The sequence below is a fragment of the Coenobita brevimanus genome, chromosome 66 (genome assembly GCF_032717465.1).
Source record: "Coenobita brevimanus isolate Jiangsu-jjx chromosome 66, ASM3271746v2, whole genome shotgun sequence".
Taxonomy (NCBI): Eukaryota; Metazoa; Arthropoda; class Malacostraca; order Decapoda; family Coenobitidae; genus Coenobita; species Coenobita brevimanus.
This window is the reverse complement of record NC_137019.1, coordinates 515,001-538,538: the sequence shown is the minus strand read 5'-3', so window position 1 is coordinate 538,538 and position 23,538 is coordinate 515,001. Positions and strand designations below refer to the sequence as shown.

The following is a 23,538-nucleotide window of genomic DNA, read 5'->3' as shown; positions in this document are numbered from 1 at the left end:
GGGGGGCTGAAGGGGGGCTGAGGGAGGGAAGGGGCGATGAAGGGACTAAAGAAATAGGGGCGCAGGAGGAAGAGGGGCTCAGGAAATTCTTGGAGGGAACAAGTGAGTCACGGAAGGTTAGGGTAGGTTTGTGTGGGTTGAGTTGACGGAGGGGAATGTGAAGGGAGGGAAGGAAGATGAAGGGAGGGAAAGGAGTACAAAGGAGTACAAAGGAAAGCAAACAGCAACAGACCTTATGGTCCTTTCGAGGCTGTTTGTTACAGAGCAGATTATGACAAGATCTAACTCTACATGCTGAAGGATAAGGATAGCAAAGCAAGAAGGCTTCCCCCACCTCCAAACCCTCCAGTTAAAACTGGTAAGAAAAAGTGAGAAAAACCACCATGCAGCATGGAAAAACTGACATGGAATTTTCATAGGAAAGACTGAAATGGAAAAGTTACTTTCTATAATACTTTATCTATGAGCTAAATGTATGAATAACCTAAAAGAGAAAGTAGTAAAGTAAAATGAATAGTCGAATAATAAATAACGCATGACAACATGTACGGGTACGCTGAGTTAACAGGACGTCTGCGGACACAGCGTGGAAATTGTACAGTGCACAGTGTGGATGTTCAGGCGTGGTGCGGCAGCCTTGCCTGGCGCTATTAAGGTAGGCAGCAGTCAATCAGGCCCCAGCTCCGTTCATTCCACTGAAACTAGGAGCTTTCCCATGCGGGACAAGCACACAAGTCACCTCCTCAAGCAATGACCCCTGGTACATTAAAAGAAGGGACGGGAGGAGATGAAAGTGAGGGGAAGGTGGGAGAATGGAAGGACAAATGAATGGATGGAGAAGGAAGGTGAGGGGAGGGTGGGGAATGTAAGGGGAGAGTGAAGAAGGGAAGGGAGGCGGAGATGAAGGGAGAGAGAATGTAAGGGAAGAGATGAAGGGGAAGAGGGGATACTGAAAGGAAGGAGGGAGAAAAGAAGAGAGGGAGAAGTGAGTGGAGGAAAAAGTGAGGGGAGAGGGGCAGGTGCTGAGGTGGAGGCAGAGGTTATGGGAGGGGATGAGAAGGTGAAGGAAGGTTCAGGTAACTCAAAAAGTACGGGACCCTTGACTAATGAGGAAGAATGCCAAATGAGGGGTAGGGGTGACGGGAGGGAGGATTAGGGGTGGGGGAGAGAGGAGTCAGGCGTGTGGGTAAGGGAGAAGAGAAGCAGATGAGGGAGGGTAGTGAGGGGAGAAGACAACGGGGACAGGGGAAGGTGGTGAATGGGAGAGGGAAGAGGTGGGGAGAGGGGTGACACACGGGAGGGGGGGATAGTCATCGTTGCCATGGCGACCCTGACACCCAGATGAATGGACCGCCAGGCTTGCTGCGCGAGCACACACACACACACACACACACACACACACACACACACACACACACACACACACACACACACACACACACACACACACACACACAAGCAGACAGATAGATGGATAGAGGCATACTTACACACATACACAGACACAGACAGACAGACAGATACATAGATAGACAGACATATTTGGGCTTACTGATCATAGAATTACATCACAAAAAGAAGCCATAAAAGTATTAATAATAATAATAATAATAACAATAATAACACGAGTGATAACGGTAGTCCAACACGACATACAAACAAGCAGCTGCACAAAACCTAGTCTTGAAGGACGGGCTACCCTGAATTATCTGCAGTAAAACACTACGTAATATTAAAGCCATTACAACAGCATGCATAACAGCATAACAAAAAGAAAAGAACGTTTAAAAATATGAAAGCGAGAAAAATCTACAGGAGAGAGAAAAACATGAATTTCTAATCAAAACAAACGCACGAAGCAAAATCCGGTAATATACAGTAGAGGGAATGAGACAAATGCATTCGGAAGCTGAATGCTAATCGCCCGTCATATTGTTGGCTAAGGTACCAGCTGTCTGCAAACCAAATTTGAAGAAAATTCGCACAACTATACGAATTCAGTCACGGCGTTTCGCAAAATGCCAATCCATATTAAAATCATATATGGCGGCTGGCATGCGGTTGTTTTTGATCAAATCATCACCAAAAGCAATCTACTGCTGCAAATCCCCATAGTTCCTATTTCCGGGAGATTAGGTGAAAATTCGCCCACAACTTTTAGAGATATGCTGGGTACACACACACACACACACACACACACACACACACACACACACACACACACACACACACACACACACACAGACAAAAACTATATCGCCTCACTTTGCTAAATGCGGGCGAAAAAAAATAATGTACAGAACTAAAGCCGGTAATACTGAGGGATAATCAGTCACACTTGCACTCACACATACACCCGGGCATAGTTGCTGGGTGAACAGGGGTCTTATTCGTCCCTCTAGAGATTACAGCTCTCGTGTGTGTGTGTGTGTGTGTGTGTGTGTGTGTGTGTGTGTGTGTGTGTGTGTGTGTGTGTGTGTGTGTGTGTGTGTGTGTGTGTGTGTGTGTGTGTGTGTGTGTGTGTGTGTGTGTGTGTGTGTGTGTGTGTGCGCATTTGGGGTTCCACATACAGTTCTAAGCAGGGCAGTGGCCAAGGCTTATCATCTAACCAAATCCCCTTCCTTCCCAATCTCTCTTCAGTCTCTTCACCGCAGTGTTGCACCGTTCTCATTACTATCACAGTTACACTCGAAATTCACTGTCTCCAAGCCTTCCCCATTAAGACGGGCACGCAGCATTCGTTTCTCCACACATCCTCATCCCTCTCCTATCCAAAAGTTAACCGGTAGTTCCCGTTTTTCATATCCACATCTGATCAAATCTGGAACAGTCTATCTCAGTTTACTTTTCCTTTTACCTTCGAGCCTCCAGTCTTGAAATGAAAGAGCATTGATCTCTGCCTTTCCTTTGGCTCTTTGAAGGTACAGCGTTTGATGGCTTTCAACCTTTCACTCTTTCTTTCTCCATAAAAATCACAAACGAACGGAAACACACAAAAAAACGCAAAACACATACAAACGACATAATTCACCTAAACACACGAAGGCAATCACACATATTACGAAAGCAAACACACACATATATATACACGAAGTCATACAAACATACAAAACAATGCAACACACACACACACACACACACACACACACACACACACACACACACACAGTCACAACAAACAATTCAAGTCAATAACCTGGACTGACGTCACACACACAGGCCACGCTTCTTCACACACGCATATACAGCGATCGAGCTACGACCCATACGTGCGCACTCTCTCTCTCTCTCTCTCTCTCTCTCTCTATCTATCTATCTATCTATCTATCTTTCTCACACACACACACACACACACACACACACACACACACACACACACACACACACACACACACACACACACACACACACACACAAACTAGATCTCCGGCAAGGTGAGGGCTGAGAGAGGCGGTATAATATGAGCCGGAGGGATAGGAGGGAGGGTGATTTACTGCCGGGAGAAGAGCCCAAGTTGTTGACTCGGAGCTATACCCGGCCCACTTACCGCACTTGAGAGAGAGAGAGAGAGAGAGAGAGAGAGGGAGGGAGGGAGAGAGAGAGAGAAAGAGGTTTATACTACCCAATCTTACGACTCGCTCTCGAATCACAAATGCATTATGATAGTATAGCAGTGCAGAAGGCGTTCCCCCAGTCTCCTGCAAACCAATCGTAGGGGGAAAGAGTCAGTATTGCCAGAAGGAAATTTTCATGGGAACGCTAAAAAGAGAAAGATTAACACTATATTTTTACTCGCCAGTGAGGTTGCAGAGTGACACCAACCCACACAATAACCGCCTATGATTACTTTACTTATTATGGTTTCCAAGAAGAGGAGCCCTAATTATTTTCTCAGTTTTCATTATAGTCTAGCGTATCCTTGCAAACTTATATTTCTGTACTCAATAATTCAGTGTATTTGGTCACGGTCACATGCCAAAGTCAGTTTAAACAGTTTTTATCCGATGTAGACGAAACTCTGGAAGAATTCAGGTTAATACAAAGATTTAGACATTCGATTTTGAAAACAATCAAAGGTGAACTTCACACAGAAAGGTCAACAAAGTCAATGGGCAAAGTCAACCCAGGCAATTTTTATTTGACTTGAACCTATGTTGATGGATGGATTAAGGACTTAGCAAAGTATGAAGTAATTAGATTTTGTGTAATTTGTCGATGGTGAAGGGCAGAGGGCAAAGTCATATACAGTATTCGGCCCTTAGACCACTTGGTGGGCGACGATGTTGCACTGTCTGAGTGTGCTTTATTGTCTGCTCAGCTCTACAAAGATTTTTCGAACCGGAGGGGTGCGACTCAACCCTCATTTACCTCTTTAATTCCAGCGATCCTTGCTATGCTGAATATATTCGTCTGGAGATAACAAGCATAAAGCACGAATATGTCTTTGGACAGAAGGAGTCAAAACACTCCTGGGAAGGACTCTCCATCACATTTCCTAGAAGTCTGTTTCACTCATCCATAACATCAGTGGTTAAAATACTTTCGTGATATTTTGGTAAACTCTTTTCTGTAAATTCCAGCCTATTTATACATGTACCTGTACGTACGTAAGTCTGGACGGAGGTGATAACATTTGTCAAGTCCACATGTCAAAACCAGTGGGAATTTAAAAATATTCCATTAGTTTCCTCTTTAATTAGCGCTTGGTCGAGGTAAACAGTTCGAAGAAATCTCTCATCAGCACTGTTTGTTGTGAAAGGAAGTTAGTATTTTTGCTGGTGTGCATTGTAAGGGATTCTAATATGCAATGTGTCTTCTTAGGAAAGTGAATAAAACCTGCACGGCACAGCTCAAGGGTGGTTATATCATGCTGTCATACTTTGGAATGGTGATATATTAAAAATGTAATGTCAGTCAAAAAACTTAACTGATGTGAAAATGAGTGAGTTTTGCAGTTACACGTGAATCTGCTAACCCAGTGCCTCATACACAAACAAAATGTGTAGTTTTAGACGATTTCGAATCCTAGTAATTACCAAGGACAATATTTGCATACAGAAACACAGGGTACCTTATATATCACAATGTTTCGTCCATGTTTCAGAATGATAGTTGCAGTAAAAGGGTCCATATTTTTCTGGGTGACTGTACCTTATCTCTTCATGAACCAAACAGCTCTAGTCTTTTTTTCTCCCGAGGTCATTTGGAACTGTCACTTCTATATCTTTTACAGGTGTGAATAAAATTGTAGCTTAAGGGAGTTATAATGAAAAGGAAAGCGAGAGAGAGAGAGAGAGAGAGAATGAATTTTAATATCTCCCTCCTCCAGCACACAAGGCAAAAGGAAAGTAGGGTGGCACCCAAGAGTCTCATTGTCAAAGCGAGCCTTATTAATTTTCACACTTTTGGCAAGAAGGAAGAGGGTTACAGAAGGAAATGGAAGGGAAAGGGAGAGGTGGATGAGAGCTGGGAAGGGAAGGGTGGAAGGGCAGAGGAGGAGAGGGAAGGGTGGAAGAGGAGGGAGGGACGAGTTGGACGAGACAGTGGAAGGGGATGATGGTAGGGGAGAGGTAAGAAGGGGGTGGAAGAGGGGAGGCAGGGGAAAGGCTGGAACGGATATTATACACAGTGGTCGGTAAACTGTGCGCTTCAGTCTTGTGTGTTGCAAGGACGGCTCAGTGTGCAGGTGTCAGGACATAGAAAAAAATATATATAAATTATGGAAGGGGTTGTAGGAGTAGAAATTGATGCTGGTTAAATCTCAGTGATCCTGCAAGACATGAGACCTGCGTTGCGTAATATATGGATCACCCTGGATATTAGTAAAAACCAAAAATAAATACAAATATCGGTACCAGCCTGCCGTAAGCGCTCACCCTACGTCCTTGTCAGCATTCGTATGGTAGTGGAACCTCTTGGATTCGAACCGTGGCGCGTTAAAGCTCTGTACTCCGATCTGACACCTCTACAACCGTCCCAGTAAAGCATCGGAGGGGAGAGTCAATGGGGTCAGATCAGGTTTGGCAGAGGTCACCGTAGCGAAGTGGTTAAGCTCTTCACTACGATGACCTATTTCACACCCTATTCTTGCTAACACCAAGCGATTTTTATACAGACTTGGGTAGACCTCTAATAATGAAAGAGTTAATGGGGACTATATTTATTCCATCCAGATTGATTGGCAACCTCTGCTGAATAAAATCGTGTGGAGATGACAAGAGTAATATTAGGAATGACTTATTTAACTAATGGGCTGAAGGCATGACCTGGCACAATCTGATTTGTTTTGTTTTTTTCTTTAGGAATATTATGATACTTCTTTTATAATAACAAACATATCAATTGTATGTTTAAAAAAATGTACAAGAACAAATACCGCTAAATATAATGTGTTCGATATAGTTCACTTTCACTCGTTATAAGGGTCTTTTCGGTGTTGGGAGTAAGCATGAATAGTAAAACAGTCTTAAGAAAACTAATACGGATGTAACAGTAACCATAAAAACAACAGTGAATACAGCGACGTTAAATTTGTAAAAGGGATCAGTTCCTGCTGCCCTCTTTAGATTTCAGAAGTTGGGCATGATGAGGGAGGGTAAGTAAATAAGAAGAGAAGAGGCTCTGGCAGTGGAGGACGATGAGGCAGGAGGGGGAGGGGGGACGCACTCTGAAAACAGGAACTGTAGGTGAAGCAGTACTACTGGCGATGAAAAGGATTGCATCAAAACAATTCTCCATGAACAAACAAGAACGCGAAAGTAAGCGCGCGTTACACACATTCTCGTATATCTAGGGTCTTTCGGGCAGGATAAAATATGAAAATACGGTTGTGTCAGACGTAATATTTCCCCCTTAAATTCTGTCATTCCCTTCTAGCGTGCAGTATTACTCGTAAAATCCCCGCCGAGGGAAACGCTTGAAGAGGAGGGAAGAACGCCGGGACAAACTGCACATATATTAACTGTTTCATTCCGATGACGTATTTTCCCCTCTCTCTCTCTCTCTCTCATTACACATTATTAAACTTAAGACAGATTCATCCAACTGGAATGGTTAGATACACTCCATTAACCCCATCAGTATAAGAGATCATTCCAAAGCTGAATAAAATCATCTGGAGTTTGCTAGAACGAAACAAATACATCCTCGAACTGAAGGGGCCAATCACAGTAATTCTGACTCAAGAAAGGGGAAGGGCAGTCCTTGGATTTCTTTTCCCTTCGTCTCTTAACCAATTAAATCCGTGGACACATATTTCATAACTCTTGCCAATACCAGACAATATTATTCAGCCTAAGAGAGTCCGTAGTAAAGAAGGAATGACGAAAAACTATATCCAACGCCTCCCTCCAGCTCGAAAAGCCTGTGGTCAGCAAAATATACTCGAGCGGTGATGGCAAAAATAGAATCAATATCACCGGCACTTCATGGCAAAAGAATAAAATAGGTTCACACTCCTGGAGGTCGACGCTCGGTGGCTGCCCCGGCTGCCTACCTCACGGGCGTATGGACCGCTCGATTGATCTTTTGTTTACAGGATCCAGCACACAAGCAAGTCACATCTCCTTCTTTCAAAACTATCCTGCATACCAAGTCTTCCTATAGTTCAAATATCGAGCACTCCCGGCACACCCATTACAGTATAGAAAAGAATAAAGTTACTTAATTTTACTGTAAGGCTCCCAGCAGCGTGGTACAAACGCTCTCCTCGCAATGGCAGACTGTACCGGATGTTGCCTGACGTATCGACATTTATCGGTGCTCCTGGAGGTAAGTGCTCCCCGACAACTTCCTTGTTGCTCGTGTTGTACAAGAAAAGAACCTGCAAATGCGAAAGAGAACTGTGCAACGAAATTCCAGCAACAAAGAACACAATTATCGTTTGGTTTTCCTTTTTCAGGGAAGTGACAGTTTGCTATTATCCGTCTCATTCTGGGAAGTTAAGGGGACCAGGCGAGATTGGAAAGTTGATGAGCCATGTCTTTGCGATGATGTGTTTTTCGTTACAGTAGATTATTGTTTTCGTCGGACACCGTTATTCAGCTTTCCAAGAGTCCTCTAACACTCAAAGGGTTGGTAAAGGTTATAAGACCCTATTTTTATTTTAAGTGTCACTGAGCGTGTAATTTGATGTTAGCAAGAGGAAAACGAAAATTACGTCATCGAGCTGAAGGGTTAAACTAAATTTGAGAAAGTGACAGAACGAGAGGGAAACACTGTATATCCAGAAAACGAACTGTTGGAAGAATTCGCTGTGAGTGAAAGAATCTGTTCCAGGTATTTCCGGGAACAAAGAAATCCGTTCGTTGACCCCGCACTTGTATCATGCCGACAAAACTGTAACCCAGCATGAGAGACATCTGGAATAACCGAAAGAAAAGCATTCCAAGTGTCCATTTTATTTTGCTGCGCAGCGTGGTTAAGAATGTATTAGTCCAGTGGTGAATTTATGTTATTTCACATTCATTCGTGGCCTTTGCATCTATTTAGGCTCCGTCGGGTAACTCCAGGCCCATTCAGATCACTTCACTTACTGATACATCCATCGATTTTTTGTAACTTCAGCCATGTTCAGCCCCAGTCAAAGCAATTCAGACTCATTTAGTTATATCACAGCTACAAACACCATAACTACAAACTCGGCACTGCTACAAACACAACACCACTACAAACACCACTACTACAAACACCACCATCCACAGCAAACGCTTTGTGGACCCGAATACTGGCACACACACACACACACACACACACACACACACACACACACACAGATATCAAGGTAACAGCATTGGTACCCCGGTTCGCCCTCCACTGATGTCACTCTACACCGTACCCTAGTGAGCTCAGAAGTGTTTCATGCACCACCTGAGCGATATTTTTTGCTTGTTACACCTAAATATATCCTTGCGTGTTAACTAAATCATTCTAATATATACATACTGTGGATAAACACCATGCAGCAGAATATTACCCAGATATATGTAGAAATAAACAGACAAGGAGGTGCTATGCGAAGATTCCTTAGTCGATGGGATTACGGATCCTTGTGGAGTATCTGATGGAACCGCTTTTTTTTTTTTTTTTTTACGTCATGGATCCGGGATAAGGAGACGTTCCATTGGGTGCTCTAGCTATTTTTATTTCCTTACCATTACTGCTGGTCACTTATTTTCGGGGTGAGGTTAAGTTAAGGGAGATTAAGCTGTTTGGTCAGGTCTGGCTGGATTATTGAAGGTTAATTTTTTGGGTTGATTTTGCTGGGTTAGGGTAGGGTAAATTAAAGGTATATAAATACTTTTAAGAATTCTCCAGGAAAATAAAACCGAGCGGGAAATTGTTCCTTTATGCATATTCTTAACCGGAATCAGTGAAAATATTTCTGGGAGGGCGAAACATTATATGGCGACACCCTTAAATTGCACCTTCTACTCAGGTGTGGCAGGGGTCACGTCGAGTCGCATTTCATGAAAAGATAAAGTCTTCATTCCAGGCGTCGTGATGGTATGTAGCTACGAGAGAATTTCAAAACAGGAAAAATTAAGCGTAGGACCATTGCTACTTGGAAAGAAGGAGATTTACCGCATGTACTATATGAGTCACTTTCTATGTGCTATTCTCTCTCTCTCTCTCTCTCTCTCTCTCTCTCTCTCTCTCTCTCTCTCACACACACACATACACACACATACAGTTCAGTTTCCCTCACAGCCACACTGAGATAAAACCCAGTGTAGACCCGGCAAAGCGAGAATCCTCCCTCCCCCCTCCCCCCACATAGCAGTAATCTCTCCCTTCCTCCTTTATCAGTCCTTTTCCCTCCTCCCTCTCCCCGATCACCCCTCTCCCCACCCAAACCCCTCTCATACCCACCCCTGTCCCCCATCACAAGCTTTCTCTCCCTCCTCCCCCAACATTCTACAACCTCTTTCCCCTCTCACCCATCCTTCCCCTCCGCAAGCTCTCTCTCTCTCTCTCTCTCTCTCTCTCTCTCTCTCTCTCTCTCTCAGTCCTCTCCTGGGATTGTCTTTTAGCTCAAGGGAAGAAATAAACAAAAGTGGAGATATGGAGAAACGAGAGAGAGAGAGAGAGAGAGAAATTGCAAATGCGGAAGAGATTAACAAAACGGAATCAGTGCGGTAAAGCCTCCATGGGGAAGCTTTAGAAATGTCACAGGTGAGAAGAGAGAGAGAGAGAGAGAGAGAGAGAGAGAGAGAGGGAGGGAGGGGGGGGAGGTCTATGGTAAAAACTCTACGGAGATAGTTTTCCAAGTTTAACGATGCTAATATGAAAGTGGGTCACGGGCCTTTCAACTCCCTATGCAAGCTATGAATCTAGAGACGAAGTATCCATAATAATTATAATTATAATAATAATAATAATAATGATGATGATGATGATAATTATAACAATACATAATAACATGAGGATGACTGAAAATGAGGTGAAAGGAGGGAAACAAAGAAAACTAAAGAAGGGATAGGTGCGCAAGATACAAAAGAGGAAGAGAAGAGTGAGAAAGAAGGAAAGGTGAAAGGGAAGGGGTGAGAAGGAAGGAAAGTAGAAGGGGAAGACTAAGAGAGAAGTACAGAGGATATGAAAGCCAAAAACATAGGCACTGAGAAAGGAAAAGACGAAGGAATGGGGAAAGAGATGCGTGAGAAAGGAAGGAAGGAAGGAAGGAAGAGCTGGGATAACAAGAAGGAGAAGGTGAAATACGAGAAGAGAAAGGGAAAAAAACAAAAAATCACATCCAGAAATGGGAAAGGAAAAAAGACTGAAAAGCTGACGAGGAGGCTGACTCATCTGGCGTGACCCTGGCCGAAAAAGGAAATAAAAAAATGATGGTGAGGGGGAACAAGAAGGATAGGAAAAAGGGAAAAACCAAGATAAGAACAAAATGAAAAAGGGAATGGAAGAAAAGGAGAGAGAACTGGGCAATAAAAAAAATATATATGACGGGGGGAGGGGAGGAAAATGATAGATAGGAAATATTGAAATATAACATGTAAACAGAGCAATGAAAAAGGGGAGGCAGAAGAGAGAGTATTAAAACAGGTAGAATAAAGAGTAATGGGAAGAAATGGAAAGGAAATATGGTGAAAATAAAGGCGAGGTAAAAGGTAAAGGGTGAGGCAGGGGAATATCAGAAGAGGTATTAAAACAAGTAAAGACAAACGAATGCGGGGAAATAAAGGAGAAGATATATGGAGAAAATCGATATGAAAGCACAAAACAGAGATAAATGAAGAGAAGAAAAGGTGATAAACAGGTAAAGTAGAGGAGACGAAAAAATAAGAGAAGGTAAAATAAAGAGGGAGAGGAGGAAGAGGACAGATACGCCTGAAGAGGAGGAACAGAATGCAGAAAAAAAACATACGGATGAAGGGAAAGAAAAAAGGAGTGCAATGAGTGAAAAGGCTGGTTCATTTGATGTGCCCTGGCCGTGAGAGGGACTAAAAAAATAAAAAATACAAAAGATCATAGACCTCAACCAGCCACAACGTCAGAAGGGAGGGAAGGAGAGTGGATGAGGGGAAGAGAGGGGAAAGAGGAGAACAGGGGAGAGAGAGAGAGAGAGAGAGAGAGAGAGAGAGGAATAGGTAAGGAAGGGAAAGAAAGGACAGTAGGAAGGAGTAAAAGAGGAGTATGAAAGGAGGAAAAAGAACGGAGTACGATACGTAGGGAAAGAGGAGAATAAGGGGGGAAGAGAGAGGAGAATAGGCAGGGAAAGGGAAGGAAGGGAAGCAGGCAGGGAGGGTGAGAGAGAGGAATGGGCTGAGAGAGGGGAGAGGGAAATAGGAAGAGAAAAGGAAAGGGGTGATGCACAGGATGAAATCACGGTTAGGGAGAAAGGTGAAATAAAGGGAGGGAATGAAAGGAAACCAGCAAGGAAGGGAAAGAGTGAAGGATATACACAGGATAGGGAGAGGAAACAGGCGAGGACGAGGAGAGGGACGTATGAGGAGAGAAGAAGGGGTGGAGAAGGAAGGGACGCTGAAGGTGGGGAAGGAATCTGAAGAGGAGAGGGAAATGAGATAATTTGGACGAGGAAAGGAGATCGGAAGAGAGGCAGACAGCAAGAACGGGAAAGGGAAGAGAGGGAAACAGGGAAGGAGAGGAAAAGGAAATCTGGAGGAGGGGGAAGTGAAAGAGGGGAAGAAAGAGAAACACGAAGGCAGGAAAGATGGGAGGGTATGTGAACGAAGGATGAAGGGGATGGAAACTAGTGAAGGGAACGGCGGGAGAGAATTTAGACCACGGAGGGAGAAAGGAGAAAGGGGAGAGAGTCTGGAGGGCGGATGAGGGGATGGAAGAGCGAGGCTGGGAGAGAGGGATGGGGAGAAGAGGGAGTGAGAATTAGAGAGGGAAAAGGAGACGAGAGAGAGGGAAAGGAATTTAAAGAAGGGAAGAGGAGGGGAAGAGAGACAGCAGAGATAATTTAGAGGAAGGATGGAAGAACAGATGAGGACCAGGGGTAGAGAACAAACACAGGGAGAGAAGAGAGACAACAAGAATAGTTTGGTAACAGCAGGAATACTGTTAAATGGGGCGTCCTCGAGTTGCAGGGGTTAAATAAATGAAATGAATCGTGTGGTTAATGGTGCGAGGAGCTCAGGTGTGTTTTGTTAGGGCAGGTGAGTGACGGCTGGAGGGCTAATACACACGCGCTCTCACTCCCCCTCTCCTCACCTCACCTCCCTCCCCCTCTCTTACCTTCCCCTCACCTCATCTCACCTTCCTTCCCCTCTCTTACCTTCCCCTCACCTCATCTCACCTTCCCCTCACCTCATCTCACCTTCCTTCCCCTCCCTTCCCTTCCCCTAACATCATCTCACCTCCTTTTTCTTTTATTTCGCCTTCCTTCCCTTCCGTTCTTTCATCTCCTTCTCCCCACTCCATCACTGTACCTCATTTCACCTTCCTTCCCTTTCCTCTCGATCCCCTCAACTCACCTCCCTCTCCCTCCCTTATCTCACCTCACCTTCCTTTCCTATTTTTCATTTCCATCCCTTCCCCTCCCGACCCTTCGCATCACCACCCCTCTTTTTCCTTCCCTTTCTGTTTGCTCCACTCCTTTCCACTTTCATCACATAACCTTACCTTCCTTCCCTCCACCCTTCACCACACCATTTTCTCCACTCCACTCCACACCATTTCTCTGCTCCAATCCACTCCACACCATTCCCCTGTTCTTCATTCTGTACCATTCCCCTCCACTTCATTCCGTCTCACCTTACCTCCTCCACTCACTTACTACCCCTCGACTCCCCCAAACATTCCTTCTCCCAATCCTCCCCTCCTTCCTTCACGTCCCCCTTCCCCATCACTTTCTTGCCTCCCCTCCCTTCTCCTCCCTTTTACCTTGGCTCCTTTACTCACCTACACCCTCACCCTTACCCTCTCCTACCCTTCCCTCCCTCTCCTCTTATACTCCCCTCTTCTCCCCTCCCTTCCGCATGCCTCTTCCCTTCACTTACTCTTTCATATCTGCCCTCGTCCATGTCCAACTTTCTTCACCTCCAAATATCCATCTTTCCCTCCTCCTCTGCACTGTTACTCTGTCTACCTTTTATTTAGTTTCTCCAGTGTTACTTTTTACATTTCTCTGCCATTACTGTCGATTTCTTACTAAAATAAATATCATCATCAGTGTTACCATGAGGACAGTATCTTTATCATCACTGCAGCCAACACACACACACACACACACACACACACACACACACACACACACACACACACACACACACACACACACACACACCTACCTTAATGCCCATCCACTACCCACTTCCCTCACACTCACCACCACCACGCTGCATTTTTATCACTATTGCCACCATTAACACCACGTTCCTCCCTACACCTACTACCATCATCAATATCCAGAACGCCAGATAACATCAGTATCATCAGCATCACCACAAACCTCCCATCACCACCATCATCACATCCACTTTGAACATCCCTCCCTCACCACGCCACTCAAACACCATATCACTCACCACCCCTCTTCCCCTCACCACCATCAACGACACTCATATCCCTACCCCACCCCCGCCACTGGAGCACCACCTTCGCCACCAGCCTCACCATCAATAGCACCATCATTATCACCTCCACCACTCGCACCACCCACCATCATCACCACTTCCACCCATACCCGTCAACCCACTCACCGATACCACATTCACTCATATCCCTCGTCCCCCTCGCTCTGACCACCATTACTTCCACTCATACCCCTCCTCCCTCACCTCCCTCACCCCGCCACTCAAGCCCCGTGCCACTTCACACCGCGCCACGTGATCTGCATGCTGCTTCTCCAAATTCACCCCAGTATATGATAAGCTGCCCCTCACCCCACGACCCACGCCCTCCACCCATTCGGTACGATTGGCAGTCAGGTGAAATTAACCAAACGAGGACCATTCAGTTGCAAATATTTACGGTACACTGCACGAACAGTTCTAGAAGCTACTGCAGCAGGAGCAGTAGGTGTAACAGTAGTAGTTGTAGTGGTAGTAGTAGTAGTAGTAACAGCAATAATAATAGTAATAATAATAACAGCCACAACGACGACAGTAAGAACAAGAACAACAACAGCACCAACTGCAACAGTATGTATGTAAACAGATTATAAATTCAGCGCGCACTTTTTTTACAACAAACACAAACGACCAAATTTCTTATTATTGCAATAATAATAATAATAATAATAATAATAATAAGAAGAAGAAGAAGAAGAAGAAGAAGAAGAAGAAGAAGAAGATGATGATGATGATGATGATGATGATGATGAAGAAGAACTTACAAATCATTAAAACATCAACCTACAGGAATACAAACAATGGCACAATATTCAAAAACTTACCGATGATCAGGTGTGGGCTACGATCGCGGATAAAGGAGGAACTGCGGGTCACGCACACACACACGCCTGATCTGAAATAACACTGAAAAAATTACGAGGTGGGACTAGTTCTGTCCGGAGCGCCATAACACAGGTCTCGTTCATGGCAACATCGTCTATTCATTCCTTCACATACTTATCTATCGTACATAATAGACATGTTTCTGCATGATTTGTGTTGATATCGAAATTGGTGCCTTTTTTTCATTTTCTTTCTTTTTTTTTTTTAATGTAGGATGGAGTTTGTCACCTTCCTCCCTTTGGTTTCTCGTGGCTACGTAAGAATATCAATATGGACGTTATGTGGGGATAAACTGCAATGAAAACAGTAAAATGGTACAATATATACAATTTTCAAGAAAGACAATTCCCATTCACGCGGTCACGGAATAATCTGTATACAACATTACTTGCACAGATTATAACGGCTTCCCGTAACTGTTTTTGTATCATTAGGCAATATGCAACATGCCTGTTCTGACATCTGGCTGTGTACTGTGTTGCTCAGTTGTCCAGGAAAGGAGGAGGTGCCCATCAAGGGAAATGAGCATGTCTCAGGAAAGATGGGATTACCCAGGAAGGAGGTAACTGCTCAGGAAGGGAGGACGGACGTGCTCAGGAAGAGGTGATGTATTCAGCAAGGGAGAGAAATGTGTTCAAGGAAAGGAGAGGATGTTCAGGAAGGAATAAGAGAAGTGCCCAGGAGGAGAGGAAAACTCCGGCAGGGAAAGATGGGGAGAAGTGTTCAGGAAGGATGGGAATGCTCATGAATAAGGGAGGTGCTAAAGAAGGATGAACGTAGTCAGGAAAGGGAGATGGGAGGGAAGGAAGGAGGTGCTCAGGAAGGGGAAAGGAGGTATTCAGGAAAGGAGGAGGAGGTGCTGGGGAAATGGGCATAACTATATACCAAACTCCAGCCCCCTAACACAACTGCAACTTCCTTAATGTAACCAAATTCCAGGCAGAACTAACTTAACCAGCCTAGATATTCGTCAACACGTCTCCTCCCCACACTGCTCCACTCTGCATTTACACACACACACACACACACACACACACACACACACACTCTCTCTCTCTTTCTGTGTGTGTGTGTGTGTGTGTGTGTGTGTGTGTGTGTGTGTGTGTGTGTGTGTGTGTGTGTGTGTGTGTGTGTGTGTGTGTGTGTGTGTGTGTGTGTGTGTGTGTGTGTGTGTGTGTGTGTGTGTGTGTGTGTGTGTGTGTGTGTGTGTGTGTGTGTGTGTGTGTGTGTGTGTGTGTGTGTGTGTGTGTGTGTGTGTGTGTGTGTGTGTGTGTGTGTGTGTGTGTGTGTGTGTGTGTGTGTGTGTGTGTGTGTGTGTGTGTGTGTGTGTTCTCCCGTGCCTGAGTCGCCATCTCAATCACCACCTCCTTCATCCCGCAAGCAGACATCACCACTCAGGCCACCGCTGCCGCCACCAATGAAAAAAAAAACACAGCCTAACATACCTGAGGATAGTGACCTTGGAGTAATAGCGTCACAGCCAAATATACTCTATTGTGTGTGTGTGTGTGTGTGTGTGTGTGTGTGTGTGTGAGAGAGAGACAGACAGACAGACAGACAGACAGACAGACAAAGCGAGTGGGGGGGGGAGCAGGAATTCAATTAACGAATATTTTGGAATAAATAACCAAAGAAATTGTTTAATACGGCATACTGCAAAAACACACACACACACACACACACACACACACACCTGTACCAGCACGTGTCCTGTTATTGAAAACACAACACGCCAGCACCGGGATGGCTTCAGCACTACACCCTTCCCGCAAACCTACACCTTCCACATGAGCAGCACTATCCACGCTGCCACACACACATTCCACCTCATTTACATGTAGTCATTCTCTTTTGAGTAGCGGCCAATGCATGACAATGAAAAGAGAAACGACAAATTAAAACTGGGTACACAATGAACAATGTTCGTACCAGTCAACCTTCCCCATTCGTACTTGGTCAGCATGGAGATTGTTTAGTTCTTCCCACCTCTCTCCCTCCGAAATGATCGGGACCTGCAGTGAAACTCATGTGGACTAATTAGTTACTATATAGCATCATTGACGTTTATTGCCGCCATAAAGTTAAGTGCCTAAGCTCGTTACTGCTCTTGGTTTCTATGACTCACGACAGTCATCATGTAATAACAGCTGGCCTTTAATAACCGAGGTACAGGGAGGGGGAAAATGATGGTTTATCCCTCCACTACAAATATTTTTTTATTCTTGCACCACAATATATGCTGTTCACTTTAACTGGGTGTAGAATTACCAGCTTTCCACTGGGCTGCAACAAAACATTAACACCAGAATATGGTGCTAGCCACGAAGCGGTTATAAAGGGAAGGGTGCTGAGCCGTACTATTGTATTTTTCTGCCCCTGGGCTACGGGAAATAAACCGCAAAACGTATGAAATCTCCCCCTGGTTAAAATGATTTCGTTACAGTTTATTCACCTTAACAGTCCTCATGGTGAAGAGGTTACAAACACTACAATAACCTCTTCACTACGATGGCCGCCCTATTTATGACTAGCACCAGACGATTTTATTAATCTGGAATACAATAACTACAAGAGTCATTTTCATCCCGTAAATAACAGCTGGACCGAAAGAAGAAAGATACGTAATAAGATTCCATACTCTCTCCTTGCCCTTCCTGCAAGATGAGAAACTAATTAAGGTTGGGAATTAATTGATCGTAAGGCTGTCGTGCATCTCAGCCATGATAATTAACTTTCTATTATCGAGTAGTTACCCGCCCTTCCATTACCCGTCAGTTTACAAGCCAAGTTACCCACCAGAATACCATTTAATTTACCAACCGGGTATAATTACGATTACCTACCATTCTGTTTATCGTTAAAATTACCATTCCAGTTACCAGTTAATGTACCAATAATTACCCTTCCAGTTACCAATAAAGCAAACATTCCAGTTACCCATAAAGTTAGTGAATAGTTACTATTCTCTACCAAGAAGGTTGCCACTTCGTTATCAATAGTAATTTAAGCTATTAGGCACTGATAGTTACCAGTCGTTACCATTCGTTACCAGCGGATACTACGCTTTCCGAGCAGTTAGCAATCAGTTACTAATTGTCACCATTCGAGTTAGCGATTGTCACCAATAAAAATGCCGAATGGTCAGTGTGGTGCAGACAGCAAACAGGCTAGGAAAACTATTGATTCCCCCCAGCACCCGCCCCCCTCCTCCTCTCTTTCTCTCTCTCTTGCAGTTGGTGACCAGAAATATGTATGGTGATGTCTGGACGAAAATGTCAACTTGGAGGGTGATGAGGAAATATAAAAAAGTTATAGGATTTTTTTTTCCTCTCTCTCTCTCTCTCTCTCTCTCTCTCTTCCGGCGTCCCTCCCCGGCTCTCTCCCCACTCCCCACCTGCCTCCTCGTTTCCATAGCAACCCGCAACGTTCCCGATGCCACTAGAAGAACGAGTGAACGAAAATAGAACACGGCGAACGGGAATAAACGAATCAAAAAACCGAACGGAGTGCAGAAGAACAGACGGAAATATGCAAGAAATAGCGGAAATAATGCAAGAAAAGGCGAGACTAAACGACATTATGCGAGACGGTAAAAGACACGATGCAACGCGAATGCAGGAGAGGCCAAGTTTGAACGAGAAGTATGGGATTAGGCGGGATATACAGAGATGGAGCGAGATTGCCAACTTAAGCGGGAAATGCGAAGATTGTGTGCGACTGCGCGTGAAGTGTTTTGATTGACCCACTGCGCCCGGGGTCGTCTATTTATTTATTCATTTACACCTCATCGACGATTTCATTCAACTTGGACACGAGACTCTTCGAGCTGGAGTGGTTTGGTAACGCCTCAAAAAATCCATTTACTACGATATTTTTTCCCCAAACTGAATAAATCGCCTGGTAACAGCAATGATAAAAGAATAAAGCCACCCATTTTCGAGAAGTGCGAAAATGTGCCAAAGTATGCAAGAATTGAAAACAAAATCAAAGGACACTTAGGGATTTCGCGCGAACAATGCGACGCGAGCAGATTGCTAATTTGGCCAGGAAATTCTCGCCAATAGAAGCTGAGAATACGTAGGAAATAGAAACGGAGCCAGACTGTCCAAGTGCGCAGGAAATAACCGAACAAAAACGTTTACGATATCGCGGGCAACATATGCGACGCCGCGCCGAGAGGGTATTGACCAACCTGTGCAAACATATGACGCTGAGTTATATTTGGCTGGACTGACTGACATTCCTAATTATACCTGATCATGATCGACTGTAATCGTTCGCATAGTTGTGTGCTTAATAAACACACCCAAAAAAACTAATTGTCTGGATTACAGTAACCTTCGAAAACTTTCACCGGGTGCCCAACTCCTCCCGAAAGATGCTCTATGACGAAAGAAATTTCTCTTTAAAGCAATGATCATACAGAAGAAATTGATATACAGGAAGCTCGGGAAAAATAGTAACATCAAAAGCAACATCAGATGCAGGAAATCCAAAGCTCCAAGTTAGGCTATTTGTAAAAGTCCATCCGGTGGGAGTGGCGAGGGAATCTAATCACTAAAACCCTCACTAGGATCTTTCTTCTAGCTACCCGCCTTTTTTTTTTTTTTTTCCAAGAAAGACCTATAAGACTTAAATGGTCAAAAACAAAACTTCTTAAAGATCTGCAGCACGATATGATTTTTACATTATTTTTGATATCGTTAGACGATTTTATTTAGGCCATGACAGATATCTCGTAGTGAAAGGGTTAATAAAGTGTAACCCCGTCAGTCTGGTGAGGTACAGTTTCCTTAATTCTTGGAAACACCAGACGATTTCATGCATCGTACGTCAGACCCATAGTAGTGAAAGGAATGCATGAAGGCTATATTTTACCCCACCAGTTCGAAAAGTTCATCCCAATGAGAGGATAATCGAGTGCAAATAACAAGAATAAAATGAGAAATACATCATCGAATAGAAAGGGCTGATCGACCTTTCAAACAATATTCTTAGATTTCATGGGAATCCTGTGAATTGAGAGAAAAGGGAAAGAGAAAAGCTGACCCAAAAATGTGGATTGCCAAAATTTCAGGGAAGGGAAAGATTCGGATTCCATGAACTGAACGGAATGAAAAGAATTTGAAAAATATATTCCTTCCATTCTAGTCTATGTGGATCCTTTGGCTCGCCCAGCCTCATCACACTCCTTTCTTCCCCCCCCCCTCTTTATCCTCCTCCCTCTCTCTCTCCAGCTCCCCTTTCCCGTCTCTCTCTCTCTCTCTCTCTCTCTCTCTCTCTCTCTCTCTCTCTCTCTTTATATATATATATATATATATATATATTCCTCCTCCACCTTTAACCTCCTTGCCTCTCTCTCTCTCTCTCTCTCTCTCTCTGACTGTCCACGTTTTATCCTTTTTTTAAATTACCAAACTTTTACTCCCAGCCCACCGGCTTCCAAAACAAATGGCCAAAAGTCCGCTCACAAAAATTACTCGTGCACATTTCGTATCTGCACATAACAGTACACACACACACACACACACACACACACACACACACACACACACACACACACACACACACACAACCTTTCAACATTAAAAGGCATACAGTAATACTCTCTCTCTCTCTCTCTCTCTCTCTCTCTCTGAAAGAGCGGGCCTGCACTGGTCCTAATTACGCCTGATCACGCTCCTCTGCTGGCAGGGAGGAAGGCAGGATGGGTAAGCAGGGAGGTAGGGAGGGAGGATAGATAGGTAGGTATGTTGCGTGGCATGGCAAGTAGGTAAGCAGGTAAGGAGGCGGGGTAGGCAAGCAGAGAGGAAGGAAGGGAGGGAGGGTAAGAAGAGAGGAAGGGAAGAAGAGAGGAAGGGAAGAAGGGAGGCAGGATTGGCAGGCAGTGCGGCAAGGACAGTAGACAAGTGGGTGGGAAGGGAGAGAGGCAGAGTAGGTTGTAGGTAGGAAACGGGCAGGTAAGCTGGGACGGAAGTAGGAGGTTTGGGAAGGAGGGAAGGAAGCGGTCTGAGGGGGAAGGAAGCGGGGAGTGAGAAGAAAGGGAGAGAGTGGGACGGTATAAGAAAGGGAGGTGGGGAATGAAGGAGAGAGGGAGAAAAAGAGGAAGTAAGTGAGGGACTGCTGCAGGCAAATGGTACCCTACGTTATGAGAGAGAGAGAGAGAGAGAGAGAGACTGTGATAAGAGGGAGAATGGATAGCATGGATACAGACAGATCATTTCACCCCACTTAAAGATGAGTTTCCACCCTCTCTACCTCGTTTACCTCCCCCCGTCCTCTCTCTCTCTCTCTCTCTCTCTCTCTCTCTCGCTCTCTCTCTCTCTCTCGCTCTTTACAAAATTCAGTAATTCACACACACACACACACACACACACACACACACACACACACACGCACCGCTCGCTGGTGCAGTGGTAACGCTCTCGCTTGCCAACTGGTGGACGGGGGTTCGTGCCTCGCTCAGGTTGCGAAAAGTTTCACTAACGAAGTGGGTGGTTACTGTCCCCCTTGAGCAAGGGGACGGGTGTGTGGGTGTGTGAAGGTCACAGCCTTGCCCTTAGATCGGACTATATGAGCTCTCAGCTCCCTTCCGGGAGGGTAAAAGCTGACGATCACGACCATCAAGTGATCCTGACCGACCCGGTGAATTACACACACAATCAAGGTTAGATACTACCTACTGATTCTTTATGCTAATCATAGACCTGCTGTCTTCTACTGACACTATTTCTGGCACCACATTCCTAGTTTGTGCATCTCATAGGTCTAATCTCAGGTCTCATCATCCCCACTCATCAGTTTAGTCAAATAATCTTTCCATCTGCCCCTGCCTTCTCTCCTGCTTGTTAGCTTTCTTTTACTGTGCCTGTTTCACCTTCCCACATTTATGCCTACATATTAACACACCTTTCTAAATCAGTTTTCTATTATCATGTACACTCTTAATTCAGCTTTCCTTACTTATCATTACCTTTTTTCTCATTCTTAATCTCTTTTTCTCATCATCTCTCATTCTTGGTATAATCCTTCTACTTTTCATATAAACTCCTACCCTACCCACTTCAAACCGTATTGTTCTAGTATTCCTTTACCTCTGTATCCTATCATACACTTCCTTTCACATTAGCCAATACCTTTGAAACACACAAACCCCTTCAGCATTCCTAACCAGACTGTTTAGATGCACTTCACAAACTTTAAAAATCTACTTATCCTCTATTATTCATGCACATCAGGTAAGTCATGCTTGTCTATTTTCCATGCATTCCCTGTGATGATGCCACTGCTACGTAGAGCCAGGAGCAAAAGTCCACCAACATATTCTTGTTGGCTTCAGTGATGTTTCATGAAATGTTTATATGGATACCAATATAAAGCACACAACAAGAGAGTAGGGAAGGACAAATGTCCCCAATCTATCTACCTATCACCCAATCCTCTACTGACCCACAAGAAGTGTAGCAACCCAGGGCTACACTTCCAACCCATTTGGTTACAAGGTTACCAACCAACTCAGTAACAATTTCCTGGTATCTGTATAATAGAATCCATTTGGCTTGTCATTCAAAACAGAGTGACCTGAAGATATCTTTATAGCGTGGGTGCTACTTGTAATAAGCATACTTCTAAATACTGAATATTCGCTCCCATCACCTCAATAACAAATACATGTAACTGTTGACCCCTGCCTCACTCATTCTTTGCAAGGTAGTTTACCTCCCCTGAGTCACTGTTTCATAACCAGTGTAAATTGTACCTCATATAAGGCTTGCAGCATGGCCCATGTGGACCTTCACTGTTCCTCATGTGAAGTTTGCAGCTTGGCAAGAGTTAAAACTGATATAATTTTTTCCTCTAGTCACACAATTTTTAATTCAATATTTTTCTTTCGGCAGACGGAAGCAGCAGCCAGACTGACAGAACTAGAGCGCCTACTGGACGAACATGACCAAATCATCCGTGAGCTCAAGCGTTCAGAGAGTGACAGTGGATGCATCAACTACGCTGGGGTGTCTTCTGCCCCATCATCTTCTACCACCCTTAACATCCTCCCTATCACCATTACACCCCCAACCACCTCCCGTACCGCCCCTACCTCCCCTCTGTGCTCCCAACCCAGGTCCTCTGGTTCTGGGAACCCAAGTTGGAAAGTGGACAGTGAAGACACAGATTGAGGATGGGAGTTATAGTACTGGAGCTGAAGATGCAGACAGAAAAAGAAAAACAGATGAGTAAACTGGCACTAAAATGGGGTACATGGTAGACTGTGCTAAAGGGTACCAAAGATGGGGGAGAAAGAATGACAGAAAATGGGGTAGATAGTACTGTACATGGAGTAGACAGATCTGTAAGTCAATTAAGGGGGGGTTTAAAGTGGGTTAAATGGGCTGCTGTACTTGATATGAGTAAGAATGGGGCAAAAAAGTAGAATATAATGTGAGTGAAAAGCGGTTTCAATTGGGAATGAAAAGAATCATGCTGTAGGTGAAATGAGGCTGAAAAGTTTATTAGATGGGGCTGAAAATGACAGGACTGAAAGACAGGTCTTATGGAGCTTGGATCGAGAACAGAGATGCCAAACAGGATAAATGTGGAATGA

At 44.4% G+C, this 23,538-nt stretch overlaps 1 protein-coding gene across 1 annotated transcript in view; it reads left to right on the top strand.

Moving 5' to 3' along the window:
- The window catches only part of LOC145405384 (uncharacterized), an 83,435-nt gene that overhangs the window by 59,544 nt on the left and 353 nt on the right, over window positions 1-23,538 (top strand). The window contains exon 2 of the mRNA XM_080276791.1: window positions 22,835-23,538. This exon is cut by the window's right edge and continues 353 nt beyond it. Within this exon, the coding sequence (XP_080132917.1) occupies window positions 22,835-23,113 (279 nt within the window). The 3' untranslated portion in view covers window positions 23,114-23,538. The remainder of the gene's footprint in view (window positions 1-22,834) is intronic.